This window comes from Pteropus alecto, unplaced genomic scaffold (genome assembly GCF_000325575.1).
Source record: "Pteropus alecto unplaced genomic scaffold, ASM32557v1 scaffold155, whole genome shotgun sequence".
In the NCBI taxonomy this organism is placed as follows: Eukaryota; Metazoa; Chordata; class Mammalia; order Chiroptera; family Pteropodidae; genus Pteropus; species Pteropus alecto.
The window spans coordinates 19910278-19935785 of record NW_006438113.1 but is presented as its reverse complement, the minus strand read 5'-3'; the positions used below and the strand labels follow the sequence as shown (position 1 = coordinate 19935785).

At 34.9% G+C, this 25508-nt stretch overlaps 1 protein-coding gene across 2 annotated transcripts in view; it reads left to right on the top strand.

Annotated features, from left to right (window-relative positions):
• CABCOCO1 (ciliary associated calcium binding coiled-coil 1) overlaps positions 1–24872 on the top strand; it is a 100236-nt gene extending 75364 nt beyond the window's left edge. For both annotated transcript variants that reach the window (XM_006915602.3, XM_015592169.2), the window contains 3 exons: positions 17987–18109; positions 18533–18673; positions 24219–24872. In XM_006915602.3, coding sequence (XP_006915664.1) covers positions 17987–18109; positions 18533–18673; positions 24219–24293 — 339 coding nt within the window. In that variant the 3' untranslated portion in view covers positions 24294–24872. The remainder of the gene's footprint in view (positions 1–17986; positions 18110–18532; positions 18674–24218) is intronic.
• The last annotated feature ends 636 nt before the right edge of the window (positions 24873–25508 follow it).

Below are 25508 nucleotides of genomic sequence, written 5' to 3'. Positions count from 1 at the left end.
TGAGTTTGTTATGATTTCCCCACTGTATTATATATGATACTTATAGTATAGTCCTGCCCACATCAGACTATAAACTCAAAGAGGGCAACTGACTATTCTCTGTCCTCATGAACATAAAATTTCCATTCAGTTGAGGTCTTCCTAGGTGGTCTACCATCCCAGTACTAACCCGTCCCAACGTAGCTTAGCTTCTGAGATCAGACCGGATTGGGCTTGTTCAGGGTAGCATGGCTGTAGACTCCATTCAGTTGAACTTAACGTGTCGCCCTAACTATATGCAAGATGCTCTACCAAAACTAGATTCAAATCCTTTGAATCAGGCTCTACCTACAAAAAAAAAAAAAAAAAAGCAAATGGATAAGAATCCAGGTTTAGAATGAAATAGACCATGAAACGTAATATGAAATATCAGGCACCTTAGTCTGTCACTTGCCAATTGTAGGGTCTTGAAATAAAAACATAACCTCGTAGAGCCTCTTCTTTCTCATTTAAAAATGAGAATGATTATCTTTATTTCATAGGATTATCACAAAGTAAAAATAAAACAATGTATACAAAATGCTTATCTCAGCCTAGCATATATGAGCACTCAATAAATGGTAGGATGTACTTACATTTGATTTTCATTCCAATACAGAAAATATCTATAGCACAGAAATCATAAAATCATTGTACTAGAAAATGTTGAAAGAGAAGCTACATTTTTGGCATAAGAACATATCTTAAATAATTTCAGGGGAAGATAATAGATTTCTGCACTCTTCAAGTCCTGAAAAGGGGGAGGGAGACTAAAAGGCAACTAAGAGCAAAAATAGAATGAATTTACCTAATTCTTTACTGCACTGTTTAACCTCTGCTTTCTTAATCATATGCACAGCAGGGGAAAGGATGTGCTAAAACAATTCATGTGTCATGAACAAAGCAGCCGCAGATTTTAGCTCAAAAATCACACTAGGAAAACCACCAGTTGGAAGTAAAGTAATAAGGCCAAATTTATTTTTTTAATTGAGTCTTGAGTTACAAGCAACCCTTTAATTACATTAATCAAGAAGGCTTCCTCTCAGCAAATGATGAAGAGAAATACATTGTTGTAACTTTTGCTAAACTTGTTTTTTAAACTGTTGGATATTATTTGGACATATGGAAAATAAATCCCTAGATTTTTAATTTTTTTCTCAATCATTTCTATGTAACTATAGCAAAAGACAAACACCATTCTAGACATGACTGACTCTAAAAGACTATAAATTAAATTTAAAATGTTTTCATTTAAATATTTACAACATTAGCACTCCTCAAAATTTTATTTTGTTATTAGACTTAAACACCATAATTTTTACTTCCATTGTTCTCATTTTTAAATTTTAACATAGGTTCCCACAAAGTCTCCAAGAAAATGCGGTCTACCAATTTTATGATTTGATGATTGTCAGAAAATGGGCTCTACTTGACCCATTGGACGGGTGAAAAACCTAACCCTTATAGGAAAATAAATGACTTGCCCAAAGGTTGTATAGTTAAATACCAGAGCTAGAGCTAACACTAAACCCAGGCCTGTCTGACCCAAGCTCTCCACCAACACCATGTCCATCTCTTGTCCTGGAATGCTCTTCTTTTGTCTCTATGCTTTTATACATGCCACTTCCCTCTCTGTCTCCCTTTCTGTATGAAATATTTTTTCTCTATAACCAATTCTATCTGCATGCTAACCTTATTTATCCTTCAAGGTTTAACTCAGACACCATCTCCCCTTTATGCTTACCCCAAATCCCATCCTCTCTTTCCTCCCACTGGAATGAAATGGCTGTCTTTCCTCTATATTCCTAGAACACCTTACATATACTTCTAATGATTATTTTATTCTGCAAACTACCTTGTATGTCTTTGCTACCAAGCCCCCACCTGCACACTAGAGTATGACCTCTTTGAAAGTTGAGGAATGTGTGTTGGTTGTCCCTGAATCCCCAGGACCTAAACCGTGCTTGGCTTGTAGTGCATGCTCAGTAAAGTTACCCTGAGAAATGTTTGTATGAATGAGAGTTTAAAAACACAGAGTGCCTCGTTCCCTAAAAAACTTGCAAAAGCTTTGAGGAGCTTGTAGTTAAGCTTAACTTTTGAAGACATATAGGATTTATAAAGGAAAGGAAAGGATGTTAAAATTTAAAGTAAGGTATTTGTAATAAGCCCTGAATTGAAGATTTCCAAAATATAACGTCATTACAGGAAATGCAAAGAAACATATTTCGGTCATTGCCAGTCATACTTTGAGAATATAATTAACATTTTACAGTAAGAGCCGTAAGAGTGTACATTAAACATTTTATGTTCTCTGGCCTTTAAAAATGATTATTGCCATGTAATTTACACTTTATTCAAGAAAGTACAACAAACATGGCATCTTTTTAATCAGTGTCTCCAAGCAGCCCAGCAACAATTCATTCGGTCTACTATTTTATAAATGAGATTTGTTTGAGCCAGATGGTTTGTCTTAGATAACTAAGAGCAATCTTGGTGTATGATGAAACAGACCTAGTTCTTCAGCAAGAACCACTCCTGTGTTGCACTGGTATATCAGCCCTTCTCACGCTAGGAGGCGCTAAAGAGCCAGCATAGATATCCTCAAAAAGGAGGGGCCATTAGCCCTAGTACAACAACAGTAAACTAGCTCAGATTCCATCTAAGAAAAAAGGTACAAACACTGTAGTCATCTTAGTAAAAGAATGGAGTTAGATATGACCAGTTATTCAATAAAGTTAAAATAATATATGGGAAACACTTTGGGAAGGAGTGCTGTCGTGTGAGTTTTAATTTCCAAATACATACCTATATTCTGCAGATCAGCCATGTGCTGCTTTTTTCTTGGATTAATGTCTAGTTTTTTGAAAGAGTAGCAGCATTTCAGTACTATTCCCGTGTGTATACAGTTGGTCATGTTTGTCAAGAGCTTTGGGAGGAAAGAACTACATAAATATCAGTAGTTATTAATATTTGGCTTTTTTATATTTAGCTATCAAATGTGTTTTCCACAATCTATGACCAGAGGTCTATTTGTGTCCCTCCGGCTATAAATATTTTAAGTAAAAATAACCATTAACCAACAATATTTCTTCTGTTCTTCTTTATAATCAAAGCAATATTTTATCAGCAATCAATAATTATGCTTAACGGAGTTTATTTTACCATTTTTTTAAATATTTAAATGATTTAATGTCACTTAGTCCTCTGGCTTTGGGTTATTATTATGAAGAGTAGCTAGCTGACATATATCCCACCGTGGCCTTTGCTTCCTTGCTCTTCTCTTTGTCTGGATGATCCCCTAACCTGGTTCATCATTCAGTTGTCCGCTAAATAAAGGGTGACTAACCCAATAATCCCTATTCTAGTGCAATTGTAGCCATTTTCACATATTATTCTAACTGATTTTACAGATATTTGTATCCCCTGCCTTCTGACTTCACCTCCAGATTATCACCCCTGTGAAGGCAGAAATCTTGCCTATGATGTGTCTGCCTGGCTGGAATGCACCCAGATCGATTGAATTGAACTTTAAGTATGTGATCTGGTACAACATAAAGCTTACTAGCTCCTAGCAAATCCATCAAAGTGGTTTCTTACTTTTTCTTAAATGATATTTTCACTCTATTTTCTTTGAAAGATTCAATGTATTAAAAAAAGGTGTGTGGGGGGTTGAAATAGTTGGTTTGACTTACAACTGGTTCTCGAGACTAGAGTTCAAATTCTAGTTTAGGTTAAAAAACAAATTAGATTCAAGGGCTTTTTGCCACATACCCCATCCATTAATTCATTTTTTAAAGAATCATACAAATTCCCATGTTTGGCATCGACTCATAAGAACAAAAATAGGCTAAAATTTATTGGCAGAGCTACATAAAAGCAGTCTGCAAATACAGGCCTATACTCTGGCTCAAGCTAGCAACATTAGTCCTTCACTTTTATAAGCACTAAATTTTACTCTAGTTTTAATAATAATAATAATAAATATAATAATAAAATCTTTTTTATATAAGAGGTTCAACTTGTTAAAATGCACTGAGACTCATGGTACTTTATAGGACCTAGTTTATACTCTCTTTGATGATTTCAAGGTGATAACTTCATGTGATTCATTGCCACCTAGTTCTGAATTTTAATAATACAATGACTCATCATGGTTTTTACATTTCTTAGTGAACCAACTTAGTTAAAACCATTGCAGTTGTTTTTACTGGGGTCATCTGAGCTACAGTTCCCGTAATACTCATGAAAGGGACATGCTTATGTGTTTTGAACAGCCGTAATCTATCATGGCTGGTGCCAGGTCGACACATTATGAGTTTACAGTGTCAGCCCAGTGAATTAAAGCTTTGTTGTAGACCGGCTTGCTATGCAATTATTTCCAGTTAATATCCTATAAATCATCACTCTTCACATGACAATCAGCAATTTCTATCTAGCATTCTGAGCATACATGTTTTCTCTTAATTGTGCTGCCTGATTCTGCACCTAGAACAGTGTGACATTACTGGTACCAATAGCTTAGGAAATAAATATCACTGTCACTAGAACCTATTTAAGGAATATTCTCTGTTCTCACTTTTTTGTCGAGCTGTTTGGTATTTATGTTGAAATAATAGGAAATGAATTTAAATAGAAACACTTCTCATGTCTTATCTCTGAAAACAAAAAAAAATCATAATTTACAATAAATTAGCACAGCAGTTGTTAGTGTAGCTTAGCTTTATTTTGCAATTCTCACACCTAAGCTCACAAGATGACACTTTTTCTGATAAGGTAATCTTTATAAGGTAGTTCTGTAGGTGATTAAATCTGACAGATGCTAGTGAGATGGTGAAGTTCCGAGATGTAACAGCACACCTTAAAGAAAAATTCTTGTTAAAATAATAATATGTCTTATGATCTACCAATAGAAAAATCAGTCTGATAAAAGAATAAATCAGTTATAATACTGTATTTCTGTGTCTAAAACCAAAAAAAAAAATACTAATAAGCAATAAATAAACCAAATATAGCAAGATAAAATGTAAGGAAAGGGGTATTTTTTTGGAATAATTACTGTAAAATATCATCTCCCCAGTCATTTCTTTGTATTTACTATCACTGCTGAGCCAAACAGAATAAAATGTTTCAAATAGAAACAGAAGCTAAAGAAATAGAATGTGTCTTTTCATAATATTTTGATACTCTATCTGTTCTTCAAAACATGCCTTGAACACCAACCAGATCCTTCAAAGGTAAAACCTTCATCTTCTCCTAGGGCAGTGATGATTTCCAATGATAGTCCAATACAAAATCTGTTAAAACTTAGTTGTAGATTGTGTAATTAGATAAACCCAATTAATACTATGGCTTAATTTTGCAATGTACCTTTATTATTTGCATGGTTTTAGTCCTTGTTTCTTATTTCTGCAGAAGAATTTCAAAACAGTAGTTCATTGTCCTTGCTTGTTTTTGATTATTTAAATGATGTTAGATTTGCTAGAATGGATTGATATTGCAATCTCTTGAAACACTATATTACAGCATGTGCTGTTTTCTGATTTTCTTATCTAAATATCAGTTGCCTAATGTATGGAGTTCATTTATAAAAACCAGGAAGTTCCCTGAATCAAAATTAGCATACCAGGTCAGATTTTCTGGCTTCATTAGCAACCCCTAATACCAAGGCTGTGTTCATACAAGTGTGAAAATCAGAACAATCCTTCAAGGGTTTTCCTGGCCTGATTAATTTCCTTGTCTGGGAACAGGCTACACTCATCCTAATATTCCAGTCTTACCGCCACAATCTATTCATTTTGTGTAACTCCTTCTAGCATGGATGTGAAGAACCTGACCATAAGCAGGGGAGAAATATATAAAGTCAAGGAGCAGGGATAGACATCCAGATGAGGAGCATCCTGAGTTATAGGTCATACTGGGGATAGAAAGGAGTATGAAAAAAAAAAATCTTAAAATTTGATGTCCTGTGTCTCAGCAGACTATATAGCAGGGAGGCAGGTGGGAGGAGTGATGGAATGTTGACCATATGAGACCACAATGATTTCCTACATTTAATTATTCAATAAATATTTATTACTTTCCCACTATCAGTCACCTGCCAGACAGTGAAGTGGGAAACAAAAGAGACCAAATCCCTATCCTTGGAGAGCTTGGTTAGCATTGTTATAGACATAAATATGTGACATGAAAATATTAAAAAGAACAAGCTTCACACTTTTAAGCTCTTCCCTGGCACTGTATTAAGAGCTTTATGCATATTGATTTAATCCTCACAAAAAACCATGTGGTGGGTAACTATTATTATTCCCATTTTCTAGATGAAGAAACAGTGTTCTTTGCTGTGGGTCCGTAGATGAATAAGTATCCTCAGAGAGCTGCAATTATGCCTTCTCCTTGTGATGCAGTGTTTCAATATAGCAGATGATATAAGATTTTTGGTGCAAAGAATTTTCAGATAGTATTCATGTATTCTGTTTCCCTGTCCAATAAATGAATGATTCAAACTATGAAAATAGGTGCCTAAAATTCACAAGACAGATGCAATACTATAGTCACTATAAGACGGCTGACAAAATAAAGCCAGAGTACCACTGGGTCTCTGCTAGAAGAGTAACTTGGTACGGCTGTCTAATTCCTTCTATGAAATGAATGGAACTGATCTGGAATTAGAGCTACAGGATGGACAGTGAAACTCGTCCACAGCAGAACTAATATCTTATTCACCCAGGTTTGACTTTAAAATTATATCAGCTATGAAAATTATTTCACTGTCTTCTGTCATGAGTAATCGGGCTATATTTAATTTTAATCATTAAAATGTAAAAATAATAAAAAACCACCAAAATAGTCTATAGTCAATTTTCTGATAAAGTAAATTTGTTTTTTTCCCATTTGTGATTTAAATGGCCTCCAGAAAGTTTTTTGGAACTAAGTGTTAATTAAAAATATGGAAATGGATTTAAAGCACATTACAGCACACAGTGGAAGAATAATCACAAGAGATTTGTTCACACAACCATACCCATTTCTCAATGTGTTTTTAACTGTCCAGGTTATTGGTTGTTTTTCTGCATGCCTATTCCTAGAAAAAAAAACTGCAATTCCAATGAAAATAGTAATTATAATTACAACAAATAGGACAAATTGCTATTTGAGCAGGAACATGAAGTTTTAGTCACCCAAGCAAGCTGATGCTTCTGTACTTTGCTGTTTACACAAAAGACTTAAGCATGTTCTCAGATTTCTTTATTAACCAAAGGCTTTTTATATTTTTCCATCTTTATAAAAAATCAGCCCTACATGCTTTACTTTCATTGACTTAGTTTGGAACAGAAGTGTAGTGCTATGAAAGACCAGTGAACAAATTCTCTTTCTGAAATTCCAGAGAATTTATGCCTTCAGATCTCTGGTGTCCACATATCATTTTTCTTTCCTGAACCTCTATTCCCTCACCTGTAAACTGGAGAGAAACATTTTGTAGGACCATAAACACTGGGGTTCTGCTTGCCCCTAAGATTTAGGTGCATGGACTTCGGAGTCAAGTAGATCTGGTTCAAGTTCTGACAGAATTCGATGTTTTCTGGTTGTGTGATCTTGGTAGAGTTTCTTAACCTCTTTGAGCTTTAGGTTCTTTATTCAAAAAATTAGGTCAATAAAGCCTCTCCTAACAATGTAGTGTGAACTGAAGGAGGTCATATTTATAATGTGCTTCCTAACAAGCCCAAGGCCAAGTTTGGAGTTAAGTTCTTAGTAAACAAGAGCTGGGCTTTTTTTTATCATCAATATTTATTTTCCTGGATAATGTTGCCACAATTCTAGTGGGTACCGTCCACATTGTTTTGGGGATGAGGGGTGCAGGGGTTGGGGGATGGCCCTGGACTCAGGCAACTCAGAAAAAGATTTTCTGATATTACTCTCATCGGGAGCTATATGTGTGTGTTAGGGGGCGGGGGGTGGCAGTGGTATCTCTGGAGAATTCCTTAGAATCTTAAACTACACTGTGTCTATGAAACAACTGTTAGTTTAAGCAATGCAGTCAAATCAGTGAGAAGCTGTTTAGCTCTTTGACATTATGCTAATCACGGGAACACTCTAGGACTCCAGTTGTAACTGAGAAATGCAGGTATTGAACGAATGCAACAATAAACCATTAGGTTTGCTTCTCTAGGTATTATTTTTCATGATAAACTTTTTAAACTGAATTGTAGTTGATCAAACAACTGGCGACCCTTAAATTTTTTAAATGAATGATTACTCTAATGGCATGCCCAATACCTAGTGAATACCTCTTATGTGCAAAGCCCTTAGCTAGGGACCCTCGAAATGAATAAGACATGGTCCCTGCCCTCAAATTGTTTCCACAAAGTGTTGGGAGATCATTTATGTATGGCTATAATTCAAGGTTCAATGTAACAAGTATATGCAAGAGAAACAAGCAAAATACTTCGAAGCACAAGGGAGATCAAGAAAAACTTCACTGAGGCAAATAAGCTGGCCTAGAAGTCCAAATGGAATATTGACTGGCAGGGATGAAGGAGAAACGCCCTCCCAGCAAAGGGAGCAGCACAGAAAAGATTCTAGCTGAGGAAGTACCTCCATCCATGTTTTCTTTTTTTTTCTTTTTTCTTTTTTTGCATGTAACAAATATTTATTGAACATTCACTATGTTCGAGGCACCTGCATAATGGGAATAACTAAGTAGTCCAGTATAACTGTAGTTCAATGCAAGAACTTGGATCTGAAGTTTACGTGATAGGCATTGTCACAAAAAAGAAGGGGGCAGGTGTGACAGACATCATGAAGATGCCCTCCCACATACACATTTTGTGGTTGATTTAATGTTAGGGACAAGAGAGATGGAATAACTGAAAACAACCTCAAGGTTTTGAATCCGGTCACTAAGAGGCTGTTGATGCCACTGACAGATAAGGAAAATGGAGGAAGAGCAGGTTTGGAGAAGATAATTAAGGAGAAATAAACGGACAAGCTGCAACCTGTTTAAGATTCCAGTAAGCACTGGGCATGTAATCCAAATATTCTTCTACATCATGACAAAAATAATGAATCTAGGGATCTTCATATAGTGGTGACTTTAAAAGTCTTGTATAAGTAAAGAAAAATCCACTTGAAATTTAAAATCATAAGATATTATATCTGTAACTGGACTGAAGATGACCTAGTCCAACCCACTGATTTTAAAAGTAAAGAAACCACATCTCAGACATGCTCTCTATTGAATGGCAGGGCCAATGCAGTACTTTTAACTACACGTTTAAAGTGAAGGGGGGGGGGGGTTTGGGGTGGGGAGATCAGATTTCTAAAACATTGAAATTTGGAATAAAGATACAATCTAAATTTTTCAGAGTTTCTGTTATTTTAGTTTAAACTAGCAGGATTTACAGATTATAGATGAGAAGTCTTTTTGAGAAAATTTATTATTGTATATACAATAATCATTTTTGTAGTTAACTTCCAAGAATTCAGATTCCATGGAAAGCATCAGAACCTTAAAGTACCTGGAGCTGTTCCTTGCATGGGAAGACATGACTCTTTTTAGATCATTAAAATAATGACACCCCATGTATATAATAAGGGGCTGCCTTGCTTAGAAGGAAAGGGTTGGGCACTTCCTGAAAGAGCCCTGTTTCTAGAATGCCAGGCACATACGAATAATTGACAGCAGTTTCCTCTTCCAAAGGAAGAAAATCGTGCCCTGCTGACCAAGGAAGAGTGCCTGATACAGTTACAGAAGCAGTTAGTGGAGATTTTAAAAAGGAGGGGGAGGGATGGTGGAGGGAGCTAAGCAGAGAGGGAAATATTTATAACTGTGACAACATGTTTCCTTGTAATAATTTATGAGCCCACTGGAGAAAAAGGAAACACACAAACTATGAGTAAAATATCCAAAATGTAAACATCATGCTTTCTGCAAATTTTCTTTAGTTAAAAATTAAGGTTGAGGTTGACTAAAGTAAATGACTATATTTTCGTGGTCTCTTATTTTCTTGATGCCATCTGATTTACAACGTCCTGTGTTGTTTTTTAATCTATATTTGTCAGCACATTTTTAATGTCAGATTGCTTAAAATAGACATCTTGGGTCTAAGAGGTTAGAAATAATAATATGATGTTGACTTCTCTAAAGGTTTCATAGCACTTACAAACATTCTAGTTTTGCCTCAAAAAGCTTTATATTTCTAAAAGAAATTAGTTTCAATACAGTTTTAAAAAGGTTTTTGGTTTCGAGTTTTTTTTTTCTTTTTCTTTTTTTTTTGCTCTCAACTGATGACTTCAGGACAGAAGTGCAGTTCTCTCAGTACGCTTTGAAATTAAGTAAGTTACATGTATAGCTTTATCCAAAAAAGTTTCAGCCTCTCCTTACTCAAGTAGTTTAAACTGTGAAAAATAACAGGAAGTCCATGAAAAGAGAAAGACTAGAATCAAAGACTTAGGGTTCTTCCATTCTAATTTCTCTTCTAACCATTGTGATTTATTGTCTCATATTTCTGCAAATTTTAGGTACTTGTTCAAAAAGAATATTCTCAAATATGAAGGCCATGAAATAGTTTCCTTTTCATATAAGCTATCATAAGATGTAATTAAAATGTAATATATATAAAATACAAATTTTAAATTTATATGTGATGATTCAAAACAGACTTTCCACAAAGATAATTGCATAACTAATCTTTATTATTCTAGTCGACAGATACTGATACTTCCAATTCTTAAAACAAGGGAAATTTTAGAGTATTTCCTCAATTTTAAATATTAAAAACCTAAAATTTAAATAGAACACCTTTAATGAAACCAAACAAAAATTCATCCATGATCACAACTGTATGAAATAGTTTACAATTGAGTTCAAGGATATGTCTTTTAGAGTATAACTTAGTAAGCTGAACAAATATACTCTGAGTAGCTTCTAAAAATATTTTTGAAAAGCATTAGTTATTTTCTAACTATTTATAATGGAACCAACCATACTTTCCATCTCTCATACTGAGGAAGTTGGAGGATAAGGTCAAACTAAGAATCAAAAATCCAATGTTGAATTTAGTAATTTCAAGTGCTCTCTGGTATTTCAATTTTCAAAAGAAAGACATGTTGAAAGTTTGCCCTATATGCCCTAACGCTTTACTTTTGATGAAATTTGTTAAAAAGAAATCTTTTTGAAGTGAACTCAGTCTGGGCAACCACAGGCCACACTGGATGCTGAAAATCGAAAGATAAAAAGAGTAATAAATTTTCGTTTTGTTTATCTGTTAACTCATAGATACAGAGAACAGACTGATGATTGCCAGAGGGGAGGGGAGTTGGAGGGCTGGGTGATAAAGGTGAAGGGATTAAGAAATACAAATTAGTAGTTAACAAAACAGTCATGGGGATGTGGAGTACAGCATAGGGAATATAGTCAATACTATTGTAATAACTATGTGCCAGGTGGGTGCTAGCCTAATTGGAGTATTCGCTTCGTAAGTTATATAAATGTCTAAACACTATGCTGTACACCTGAAACTAATATAAAATAAAATAAAAAAGAAAGGAAGAAAAAAAGAAATTTTAAAAAAGTAATCAGTTTGGCTAGGGAAGGGGAGAGGCAGATTTTCTAATTTGAAAGTTAGATGTAAACACTTTCCTTTTCCAAATAAGTGATCTGCCTTAGTCCTGACCATGCCACACCACTCCCCAATCACACCAGGCTATTGAGATCTCAAGAGAGACCTAGGAATTCTTCAAATAAGATGGCATTGGATATATGTTTGGTATTATAAAGACCGTGACCATACGGAAACAGAGATGGCATGTCCTCATTAACAAATTCTTCTGAGTTAATTATACTGTTTGAGCAATATCAACAATTACATATAGAAATAGCATGGACAAGTGTCTTCGGGATGGCTACTCTGATCTGTCTTCCAATGCTGGCATCAGAAAGATGATCCTTTCAATAATAACAGTAATTATAAATAATGATAATACACCTTTAGGTTTAATAATACTTTCCCTTTGAAGGACTCACAGCATTTTCATCCACATTATCTAATTTGTGCTTGAAACAATTCAATGAAGTAGCCAGGTAGCAATTAACATTATCCTCCTTTTACAGATAAATAAGCTGAGGCATAGGGATTTTCTTAGCATCACACAATTAGGGATCGAGCCAAGTCTAAAGCCTGTAATTCAGTGCTCTATCTTCCAGATTATTGCCATCTTTAGAAAATTTCTGGGTATCTGAAGAACTGTTCTATCCCTCAGGAAATGTTTGCACCAGAGCCAGATCTTTTCCTTTTAAACTGCATTTACTCTAAGAGGTACTCTTTTTCATATTTATTACAGAGGATTTTGTTGTCTGAGGTCATTAAGGTAGGAATACTCAGATTCCTTTTCAAATTGTAGTGTTGGCCTGAAGCAGAATTACACTTAGAAATACTAAAGATGTGTAAAATACTCAGGAATCAGTTTCTTTAATTATCTAACTTTATTTTTTAATTTCAAGCCCAAATTAAACAAGATCGAATCAAGAGATATAAATAAAAATGGGCACGAGGTGTTAACTGGAGTGTCCTAGCCAGGTTGCAAATTGGTTTACTGTGGCCTGCCAGCTTAAATTCCTCCTTGCAGCTTCAGCTGGAATGGGTAGTCTTCATTTCCTGTCCTAACTTGTACTGTGTTACCATTCACTGTGTAGGTGATTAGCATGTGGATCTGATGGTCTCAAAGCTCTATTAAGTTATAAATGTTCAAACTACCAGTATGCTGCGAATAAAAATAGAAGTTGCTATTAGATGTCTATTCATACCCTGCAGAAGCCTGGCAACATTTTGAACCTTTTCAAAATGTAAATACTGCATATTAAGCATAGGAAAGAAAATTAATGTGCTGCATTTGCAAATTTATTTTCAAGTCAAAATGCAAAGGGGGAGGAGAATCTTATAGCAGAATTGATATTCTACATTTACAGGATGTATTAAGAAGTTTGTAATGGCCTGAACACAAAGGAAAACACTTTAGAAATGAATTATTTTGAATTTCTCTGATAATCTTAGCTTTTGAATGTACTCTCTTGATTTTAAATTTATGGCCTCAGTATGACATTACCAGAGTTTATTACATTTTGCAGGTGGCATTCATATGTTGTTACTTTATGTGTAGTGGGCAAAGGGTTACAATTCTTCCTTAAAATTTTCCAGAACTGCAAAGTACTTCTTAATTAGACTTGCAAATGAGTAATGCCTTTCTCATTTGAGGGAAAAAATATTTAAAACATTACAGGAATTTTTGTGTCTTTTTTTTGCCTTTGTTTGGGAAGAATTTGCAATAGTTTGCTTTTTGAAACTTTGACATTTTTTAGTAAGTTCTGATTTATATATGAAGTCATCATTTGACAATTCCAAACAAATGTCTTTTTAAAGCAAACCAGTGTTTTGAATGTGTTCTAGTAGTTCCAAAAGGGTTTAACAGATTTATCTCACTTTCTTCCATTCAAAACAGTGGAAAGTTGTCATCTCAATGGTATTTTTAATATCTCAAAAAGCTTAATAATTGAATTTAATGATTTAATAATTGCCACCCTAATCGTAGATGTCAGCAGTATAAACACTACCCAGAAATTACCTACACTTTCTCCAAAGAAAACAATAAACAAATGAAATAAATATCAATAAACAAAAGCAAACAATAATAATAACAAATAACAACAAACAATAAACCTAATACTATCAATATCGTTAACACATAAAAAAAGAAAGCATGAAGTAACGTGTTTTTCAGATAAAATCTTTATCGTGCTTCTTAGACACAGTGAGATCTGAAAACAGATTTTAATTCCTGTAAGTATGTTTTTAGACCCAACTGACCCTGTACTTAGTGCCAGGAGGATTCAAAATTCCTATCGTTTATTACCATGTTAGAGGTCCATTTTATATTGAATATGTAAATTATTAAAAGATTTCTAGTGATTTTATTTGGCTTGTAAGCAAAGATCTTGGATTTTTTTAAAGTTACATAATGTTTGATGATGAAATTTTGTTCTTATGAGTACTAAATTATGCCAAAAAGCCATTTACTTGATATTCTTTAAATACCATGGCATGATTCAACTAAAGCTCGGATTGTAAATCGTCTTAAATAACGCTAATGAAATGTGCACGTAACGAACAATATAACTAACTTACGTTAATTTTCATGTAACAGATAACATCTGGGGGGAAATGTATATTGGTAAGTTATGCAAAACTAATTTTCTAGCAACCACATCTGTAGATGTTATTTATTATATGTTCACTTAACAGTCCATTATTCTGTTTAGAAATCTATTCTCTTTTTTATTAGAGCTTTTAATGTACTCACCTTGGTTCAAATGGTCTGCTCATTATCTGAAAAAATATAAATGGCATTCACATGGAACAACATGATTGTTTTTATTATATCCATTTGTGTGCAAGCATTCAAAAATGGCAAGAGAAACACATTTATTGCTCTACATTCAAAGTAATATTTAGGGGGTATTTGAAAGTCAAGCAAAACCGATCATTTGGCCAAATGGATGTATGTGTATAATCAGAAACTCCTGATTTTTAATCTCAGCATTAGGCCTCAGGCAAGTCACTTAAAGGCTTTCCCTTTGTTTCTTGATCTGAAGATTATGGGTGCTATTCTCTTACAGAAGAAAGGGGGGTTGCCAGATCAGGGTACCAAATAGGAGTGTTTTTTTAATAAACATACTTGATCCTTCTTCTGTTTTTATTTTTCTAGATTTAAGAGGTAACATATTAGACTATTGAGGAAAAAATATGAGACAATTACAATTCTACAAGAATGTATAAAAATAGTTATAAAACTAGCTTTATTTAATTTGCTTCAACTATTCATAGACTTGAGGAAATTATAACGTTCTTTCAGAAAATCTAACTTAATAAAGCTGACCATGTCTCTCTGTTTTAAATAGATTTTATTACAGAACCAGCGATGTTGTAAAACATGAGGTTTTGTTGAAAAAAAACACAAAGGCCTAATTGTATTTTTTAAAGAAAGTATTGCATCAGACGGTTTCATTTAAACATATTTGCTGGCTCTGTGCTCTCACCACAATTATTGATTCTAATTTTCCTTAAACTTGTTTTTTAAAAAGGCTACTTAATGGGGAAAAAAATCACTGTGATGCTTCTGGGTTCCATGTTTATTTCAAACTGTGTATTTGACAGTATACCTTCTTATTATTAGTGAAATGACTTTATATTTAGCTTCATCTGAAACTGAGATATTTTTTCTCTTAACATACCTTACTGACACAACCAAATGTAACTCTTCATGAAAAACAAAAGTGTAGCTACGGTTTGGTTCACTGATAGTATGCCAAACACCCTGAAGAAAAGAAATTCTCACCCCCAGTTTTGTGCACAAATGAAATCAAGTGACTAGCTATATGAGTTACACTTGTGAAAGTCAAGGAAAAGAAAAACCCAACTCTCATTCAGAGCTTCACATTCTCGGGATAAATGGGAGCTTCACTTCACCAAGGAAGCGATATCGAGCTGAGGAGCTCCAGGTTTCCAAGTGCGTGCCCAGTTTACACACACACACACACACACACACACACACCCCAGTGCCAAAGACCAGGAAAACTGGGTGAGTAGCCTTATAAAGAAGTCCAGGCTACAGGGGTGTGAGGGATAAAATGAGAGACGAGCGCAAATGTCTGCTTGCATTTAAGTGTATAAACTGGTGGAAAAAGGGGGACAAGAGGGCAGGTGGTAGAATCTGCTACACATAGGAAGAAAAGGTACTCTCTTGAGAACTTCCACCAAGAGGTGAGAGAAAATAAGCAGAAAGGCCCAGCTTGTATATGGAAAAGCATAGCAGCAAGACAAATATGGCGACAGCAACAAAATAAAATTCAGCTTCATTAAAAGAAAATGCTTTTACCTTGCAAATTAGCTCATATTTACTTTCTCAGTGCCTGCAGTAAATTCAGTAACCTCCATTCGATACTTTCTTCTTTTTTCAATGTCTCACTCTCCACCACTCCCCCCAAATTTCTATTTCTTGCCCTATATCAAAGTCTATACCACTAAGTAAATACCTCATCATCTTCCCTTGCCTATGGTTTCCAGTAGCTTATGTATTCTACCTATAATATGTCAGAGGATACTAAAATATGTTTAGCTGTTTCATTTTCCTAGCTTATTAAAATAAAGAGCAATATAAGGTGTAAGAGGATGAAAAACATGATGAAAGAAGATACAGATAGGTTTGGAGAAAGCTGAAAATGCTTGTATGTCCCATTAGGAAAAAAAGAACAGCAGCTTATGAATGTGATGAGAAAAAAATAGTTCTGATATGTTTTCTTGATATCTATTTTGATTATAATTTAGTCAACTTAAGATAAACAATCTGGAATGATGTCATCTAACAGAATAGAGATTAGTGCTTAATAATATCAATAATTTCCAAATATGGCAACATGATGAAATATTATAGTTTACTGAAAACTGCATAGGCCAAGAAGTCAGCACATCACGGTTTAACTTTCAGACCTGTCATTAAGTAATTATTTGACTAAGCCAGTCATTTAATCTCTTAGTTTCCAAATTTTCTTGACTATAAAGCTAGGACACTTTAGTCCTTCTATATATTTATATTAAGCAGCAACTTCCTATAAAATCGAATTAAAATTAAAAATATGAATTCAATGCAAAATACGTTGGTAAGACCAAGCAATAACTTAGCCTCCAATACATTTTAAAACCTACCTAAATAAAAACATTAATATTTAAATGATGAAATAGTTTAATATGTAAGTTTATATGAAATACTGTGGAGAAGTTAGAAATTAATTTATGATGTTTTCTGGATTTTCCAGGCCTCATGGGATGGTATTTATTTGGTGAATTTATGCATTTCCAGAGTATTGTCTTCAAACTTGTAGGCTCAAGGTCTGACTTTGTCAGCATAAAGAGTGTAGCTTCATCTCAGGGCCACAAAAACAGCCTCGTGGAGCTTACTATGTAAACTAGAACATCAAATTATTGATTTACAGTAAGGAAGTAATGGGCATGAAAACTAGAGCACTCAAGTGGACATATCTTTATAGATCACTTGAGATGGAAAGTCAAATAATGGTCAAAATGCTGCTTGTTCAACATAGGATCAGAACAAGAGGAACTAATAAAACAATTCAGATGTTTAGTGCTATCAGTACCCTCATCTCCTCTCTCCCTCAAGTTCTGGTGGGATGGGCACTGCTTAAGTTTCCTTATTTAACTCCTGTTTCTTCATTTCCACTATTGACCAACCATCATCGCCCTCCCTCTGATTGGCACACTCTTGCTACAGAATTTATTAAATGCTAGCAGTGAGATCCTGGCCTGTCCTCTGTGTTTTGGGTTGATTTTACAAATCTTCTCTCTGATTTACTATGTACTGGCTTTATACATTAACCTTTAGAGCCTTTATTGTCCTCATCATCAAGTTCTTGATGGCCACTTTACTCTTGTCCCCAAGAACAGTTATACTTTGCTGAGTAATATCAATCACCCTCAGGCTGTTATTGAGTGTTTTAAGCACCTGACCCTCTGCCAGAACTGGAGAAGATATACAGGGGATCTAAAATGTGTTCTCTACCTACAGAGAGTTTATAAGCAGGAGGAAGGGGACACTGACCAATGAAAAATATCAAAGCTCAGAGCAGTACAGAATGAAGTCCTAAACCACATAATATAGAAAGAGAATTAGACAGTGGGAAGAATAAAATGCTAATCATCAGGTACAGAGCACTAAAAGCACTAGAGAACTAAGAGAGCAGTGGCAGCAAGAATTCAGAGGAGATGGCATTTAAAAGATAATAGACTAGGAACTTTACACACACACGCGCACACACACACACACACACACATATACACATAGCTGAAATTGTGGTTACATACCAAAGGCTTCATCATAATACAGCTCTTGTTTTCCTCTCCAGCAAACGATAGAGGTCGTCAAGCCTTCAGGTTGCCTTTTCCCCAACCCTCTAGAAGAAGGAATCTCATTTGATATTTATTCAACATTCATAGAGCCACCTGCAACATTGGATACAGAGATGAAGGTGTGTTTTCTTTTGTCTCTTAATTCATCTTATCTCAACATGATATTCTCTATGGGCAGGAGGAAAGGAACCAAATGCTCTTCTATTTTCTTTCACTCTGATTTTTCCCAGCTAAATATAAATATTTGCTTTACCATTGATTCACAAGTCGGCCAGCTCAGGGTGGTTCAGCAATTTTAATCTCTTCCCCTATGTCTTCCCCAATATCCACCTTCACTTTCCTGCAAGTAAGCTCTGCTTAGCACTATGACTTGATCAGTCATGGTGCTAATAAATAATGAAAATGCAGGATGACGTCAAATTAAAATCTCCTTCCGGGTTGAAATTATTCCCGGTAGAAAAGTACCCAAGAGAGGTTTGAGGCTAACTTAACCCCGAATGCTCTGGATATTACCTGAGTGTTGTTTACTTTCAATATTCTAGGGATCGGATCACGAACAAGGCCCTGAGGAGTCCCAGCCAGAAACCAGCACTTCAGACACAGATCCTTTAGCTGGTTTCACCATTGAAGATGTAAAATCAGTGCTGGGTCAAGTCACAGATGACATTTTAATTGGCATTCAGGTACTCAGCCTTGATAGCATGCTTACTTACTTCATTACTGATTAATTAGCCAACTCCAACCTTAATGTCTGTAAGTACTACCTACTCTCTGCTAGCAAGAGCAGTGCTTATGATGGAAGAGTTCAATTTAATATCTCCACATAATTCTCAGTTGAGTCATCTGAGACTCAATAAGATCACAAAATAGATTCGCCAACAGCACGTACTGCGGTGTCTTATCAGTTTACGAAATCATTTGTCAGTGAAACCCAAAAAATAACATGGTTAAGACTTAGTGCCTTGTCACACTAAAATTGCACATACAAGAGTAATTAGAGTACATTTCTAAACAGTAAACACTGAAGATCAAACCATAATTCTTAACTAAGCCTTCTCACCAAATTTCTAAAGAGAGGTTTTCAAATCTTTGAGGTCGCTCTCAGGTAGTTTGTTCCTTTTCACATATCACTAAAACCTAAGCAGTTTATACCAATGGCTGCGTGAAAATGGTGATGGCAGCAGCCATCTTAGTAGCAGTCGCCCATGATGGGTCAATTGACTTAACTTTATGCTTAGTTTATTTCCCCGTCCAAAAAAACATCCCATTTCTACCTCTACACAAAGACTTGCATCATTGTCCAGGCAAAATGATTAAATAAGTGAATTGCATATTTTGAGAGGATTTATAATTTCTTGTGGAAATGACTGTGAATCAGTAAGACAGTATACTGCATGTTTAAAATGTTAACACATCTCAGGGAAAGATTTAGTTGTTATCTGAACATGAGACTATATTAAAAGCACACTATATTAACAACTAATTTAGAAAGAGCAAGAGATTAGCTTGGCATAAGCATACCTTGTTACTTGTTTAATCATCAAATGTTAATGCATTATTTACATAAACATTTAATGATTTGATGCCAACAGAATCAGCCAAAGTCCTTGGTTTAATAAGGAGTGTTTAGTGTTTACCAGAAATAGTGGAAGAACATGTTTCACACAAAGCTTTATTGTTAACAACCCCATGAATGTAATAACTGGTTACTGTGTGGAAGGGCAGAGTGCAGTTGAATTAAGCTGAGTTCAGAACATGTCTCCTTTTTAGATTTGATAACATTTCATCTAAATATAGTTTATGTATAATCATGGCCCTGGGCTCCTTTGCGATCCTGTGGCTCTAAAATTATTACCGAGGAACTACCAGACAGTAATAGAATTGTTTGCAGGCCCCCAAAATTGAAAACATCTTTACCAAGCCATGTTCCATGTAGTGAGTATGTTTTTAACTATTTATTGATTTTTTTTTTTAATATTAAGAGTCTGCAGCATTTATACCACGACTCTATAACAGAAAGAATATGATTGTTATATGTGTGTATCATTGTCCCATAGGCCTGCAGCTATCCTTAACTGGGCTTGGCAGTTCATTAGCTGGTTCATCTAAATATAATTAGACACAGAAAGAACTTGGGCCAGAGGTGAGAGATGCAGATCCTTTAGATGCCACGATCATTTCCATATTATGCGGATTCATGGATTAGCCTGAGCCAATGACTGCCAAATTTTCAATAAATGACATGATGATGTATACTTATACAATGTCTCAAGCTAGCAAACCCCTTTATGTATTTTCTTCCAATAAGTAGACTATGCAAATTAGACAGGCACTTCTCTGATGAATAAATTGAAAAATGAGAGACAGAAGTCATTTGTCCTCAGTTTTCCAGGTCAGAAACTGATGAAAGACTCTGAATGGGAGCTGTAAACTGAGTTCTAATTCAAATTCCAGTGTTATCCACAAAAACCACATAACCTCTAATATCACGACCAGACTACTTTGGATTTTAATACTCCCATGGTGTGGCACTTTTTCAGTGTTTACCCTTGCGTCTTGGTCAAATTCCAAGTTGGGTAATTACTCTCTGCTTACCTAAATTCCTCCCCCAACCCCCATTTTAGATGTGTAAGTTATTTTTCCATTCTAAAACCCTCCTTCCAATGTTCCTGGCTCCTAAGACTGCCACATCCCTGGTCAAAGGTAACCACAGGTCGGTGGTCAGTATATATACTGGCCTGCTGTAGAAACATTTAATGAATTATTATTTGTAAGATGTTTAAAATTTTCCAATAGTTTTTTTCTCCTTTATTTAAAAGTCATACTGTTATTATATTTTTTTGGAAGAAAAGGCAATAGAGAATTCATGTTTTAAGTATGATTTTCAGAGTTTCTCTGGTGTAGTTACAGGCATATTTCACTTTCTATAATTCAGAAATTTTTGAAAATATAGTGTGAATCTTTAATTTTTTTTTTCATTAATCCACTTACTTTCCCATTCACTCACTTTATAGTTTGAGAGATTTATTAAGAATGAAGTTATCTTGGCCCTGAGATGTTAATTAAAATTATACTGAATAGAGCAAACATTTCAAGCTTATATAGTTTAGGTATTTTAATTTTAAAGATACATTCAAAATGAAATTATTTTGGCCCTGAGTTGTATAATAAAAAATTATACCCAGTGGAGCAAACTTTAATATATTTAAAGAATTACATTTCAGAGAAATATGAATGCTAACACTAAATTTTTGCGGTTAAATGCTGGCCATTGGCCCTGCATAAGCAACAGGGTAAAATAATGTGAAAACCTTGAGCGAAGTTTGCCATCTTGGGATTGCAGATATTTTTAGATCGACTTGAGTTTCCAGGTTAGAAAACCTGAGAGTGAGATCACCTCAAGGGAGTGATCACTGAGAAGCTGTTGAACCCAGGTCATGGGTTTTCTGTTCTTCCTAAAAGGAAATAGAACAAACCCAAATCTAGTGATTGTGGGTAGCCTGCCTGTTCAGCACTGTTCTAAGGAATAACAAGGAGACATGCTAGACTAATGGCAACCTGTGCTTGACCAGAAAAGAGCCTTTCATCCAACTATGCTGGTCGTGCCTGAACTGAAGTACTGATTGCCACGGTAGTGTAGAGATCTGACATGTAACTCCTCTCTGTCAATACACTGCTCTATTAGGCATGCACCTCACCTTCATGAACCTTTTTCCCAAAGCCCACATTTGTGTAGATGAATTCTGTTTCAGTGAAATACCAGAAAGGTTTCCAGGTTAATGCAAAAACCCTAGTGAGATAGTGAAACAAAAGCTGGTAGATGATAGTACATATATCCTCATTTGAAAAGAAATGAGATTATTGATGTACGTAGAACACATTATAGTCATGCACTGAATAACGATAGAGATACATTCTGAGAAATGTGTCCTTAGGCGATTTCATCATTGTGCGAACAATATAGAGTGCACTTACTCAAACCTAGATGGTATAGCCTGTTCCACAGCTAAGCTATGTGGTATAGCCTATTGCTCTTAGGCTACAAACCTGTAAAGCATGTCACTGTACAAAACAACACGAGATTAAATCAAGCACAAGAGAGAATGATGCAGTCAAGGGACATGGAAGACATGAGAGGTACAGCGCTGCTGCTGGCATAACAGGCATACTGTTTTTCAGCAAACTTTTTTTTTTTATAAGTGCAAAGACTGCATTCTAAAATAATCTAAAAAGTATAATATAGTAAACACATAAACCGATAACATAGTTGTTTGTTATCATTATCAAGTATCATGTACTCTACATAATTATATGTGCTGTACTTTATACAACTGGCAGCGCAGTAGGTGTGTTTACACCAGCATCACCACAAACGTGAGTAATGCATTGTGTTGTACAACATTACAGTGTCTACGATGTCACTAGGCAATAGTTTTTCAGCTCCATTATTGTCGTGTATGTGGTCTGTCTTTAAGCTACACTTTTTTATGTAGTACCTGGCTACATTGAAAGTGGGTGAGTCATTCGTTTAGTCAGAGTAATGCTTCCCTATCTTTTGGAATTGTGACAAGATTATTTATTCAAACCATTTCAACCCCTAGATGGTCTAATCTGTTGTATGACATAAAGAAGTGAGAGTAACATAATTTAAAAATATTTTATGACATCGTACCAATAAAATATAACATTGGTCAATGTATCACAAAATTAAGAGTTGAAATTATGAATTTAAAAGCTAGCATGCAGCGTTAACATATTTAGTTTCCTATTACTTAATTTTCAGGTAAGAACTAAGATCTTAGGTGGTTAAGTGTCTTGCCCAAGGCTACATAACTAAACTATTCCCTGGTCTCCACACTCATAGACTAGTGTGCTCCTTTCAACTCTACCAAAATCATGCCTGAGGGGATTAGTGATTTTAAAAAATGACAGAGTTCCTTTGTAACCTGGAGGACCATCTTCATCTGTCCTTGCCTATTCCACCCAACCGCCAAAAAAGGAAAAAAATGAAAAACCAGAGGTCAAGCTTGATCCAAGCTTGATAAAACTTGAACAACAACAAAAAAGAAACACTGATATACTCACATGAGAATCCAGAATTGTTGATGCCAAAGTGATCTTTTCAGAAATATCAATTCTTCCTATGAAAATAAAACAAAATCTTATCAGATAAAGCAACCAGGAAGTACATTTCAGAACTATCTATTACAGTTACATGCATAAATAAATAAATAAATAAAATGAAAAGTTATATCTAGACTAAAATAGTATTTGATTTTTAAATTTCTTCTACATAAATTAAAATATTAAGTTTCTCAAAATACAGTTACCCTGAAAAATCTTCAAATTATGTGATGGACATGAGCATTCCAAAGTTTGAATTAGTTATTAACACATATATATAAACTACTCCTCATACACTTGTATACTTTTTTAAATCATCTAAACAAAACCACCAATTTTACCTCATCGCCCACCACTGATTGCTCTCTACATAATTTTATGATCCATCATGAAAACAAGGGGATATTTCCAGAGCTACAAATGTTCGGTTAATGTGAAAGTATTTCTGGAATTGTTCAGGTAGCAATGTTAGTCTACAGAATATCACTGCCAGAGGCTAAATGCTATCGTAGCTGCAGCAAACACTAAAACCTGTCAGCAATCACTTACTTTTTTCTACCAAAACTATACCGCCAAGTGGCATAATTCCAGAAGTTATAATGTGTGACAAATATTTTTAATTATGAAGATTGTTCTAATTGTGAGATTATTTATGTTGTTAATTTACAACAGAAGCTGTCTGGGATCACGTTTAGAGTGTATTACACAGGAGACAGAAAACATTTATTGCAAAGGGGTGGGGAAACCAACAACATTGCAATAACCGAGCCCTGAGCAGTTATTCTGATTCGGTGCTTATTGGTAAAGTCTGTCTGAAAATACAGATAAATTATCCTATCTTCCAACACAAGGCTATGTGAAAAATGGCTGTCCAAATACCACTTCCTGTTCATAGCAGACATGCTATACATTGGGAATGTGCAGAGAAATATGATAAAGTGTTATCACATCACTACAGGCTGAAACACAGCTATGTCTGCAAAACAGGAAGGTGTGTGAGGGATAATGTCTGTCTTTAGGCACTATAGTATGTCAAAACCACAAAGACAATGTGCAGCAAAAGATAGCTCCATCATAACCACTTTTTTATGATTGTCTTCACAGAACGAGATAAACGAAAAGCTGCAAATACAGGAAGAGGCCTTTAATGCACGAATAGAAAAATTGAAAAAGGCCTGAGGACTCGGTACAAAGAGAGTGATGCTAAACTTCACAGAAACAAACAAAACCAGCCAGAATAATAGACTCTCTAGAGCATCATGTCTCGTTCATTTAGTTGGGAAAGGAAAACCAAACCCCACATTTTATTATCCTAAGTAATTAGAAAAGTATTGGCCCCAATTTTGCTATCTCCTGTCCTATAATAGACTCTGAATTTATTGCACCGAGTGCAATAAGAACATTTTGTATACAAGAGTTTGGAGAATTATATATAAAAATACAATTACTTTTACAATACTCTTTTGACATTTTGACTAATAAATGTTCCTCATCTTCAAGGAGAATGAAGCCAACTCTTTTAAATAAAGAAAAATAGTAACTTTATCCATATTGACCCAAATGAACTGCCACATTAATGGAGCACTGTGAACAGATACCACTGCCACAGTGCTGAGGGTAAACTTGCTAAACTATAGCTATTCAAATGCATAGAGTATGTTTTTTTTTTTCCCCTTAAATTATTTGGTTTTCTTATTTAAATGTTTCGGTGTGAAACCAATTTTCTGAAATTATATGATGCAGTTTGAAGCACTTTAATTTATTCTGTACTGTATTTGTTATGTCTAATCTTGTTACTTTCCCAGGAGAATACATGACCTATATAAAAAGAAGCAACGTATAAATGGTTATTAAAGACTAACCTATATATAGATTGTAAAAATCTTAAATACAAATCAAACTCACAGAGCCCTTAAAATTAACCATTATGTTGCAGTAGAATGATTGAAAACATCTCAAGCTTTTAAGTACCTTTATTAAAACATAATTTCAAGAGAAAAATATCTGTTCGCCAACTCATTGTCCCTCGTTGGACAAATTAAATTAATTACTACTTAGGCCCTTTCCAAATGTCTTAGACTTTGGCGTGTTCTGGAATGCAGAGCATTACTAAGAGGGGATATAAGAACCAGAAGTACTTGCATCTGGGTGGTACCTTGTTGAATATCCTCTGTTCGTGCGCTGAACTTGGGCTGTAACCTCACCTTCTCGATCAGTACCAAAAGGATTGTCCAAAATGTGTTCATTCGGGACAGAGACAGATCTGACAGCATTTGGTAATTTTCTAACTACCCTGATCAGCAAAGTCCTTAAGATGAAGCCATGTTTATTGTTCATGCAGTACCAAATCTGGAAGGCCTAGAGATGGGCTGGGATGTGTTTTTTTTCCTTGAG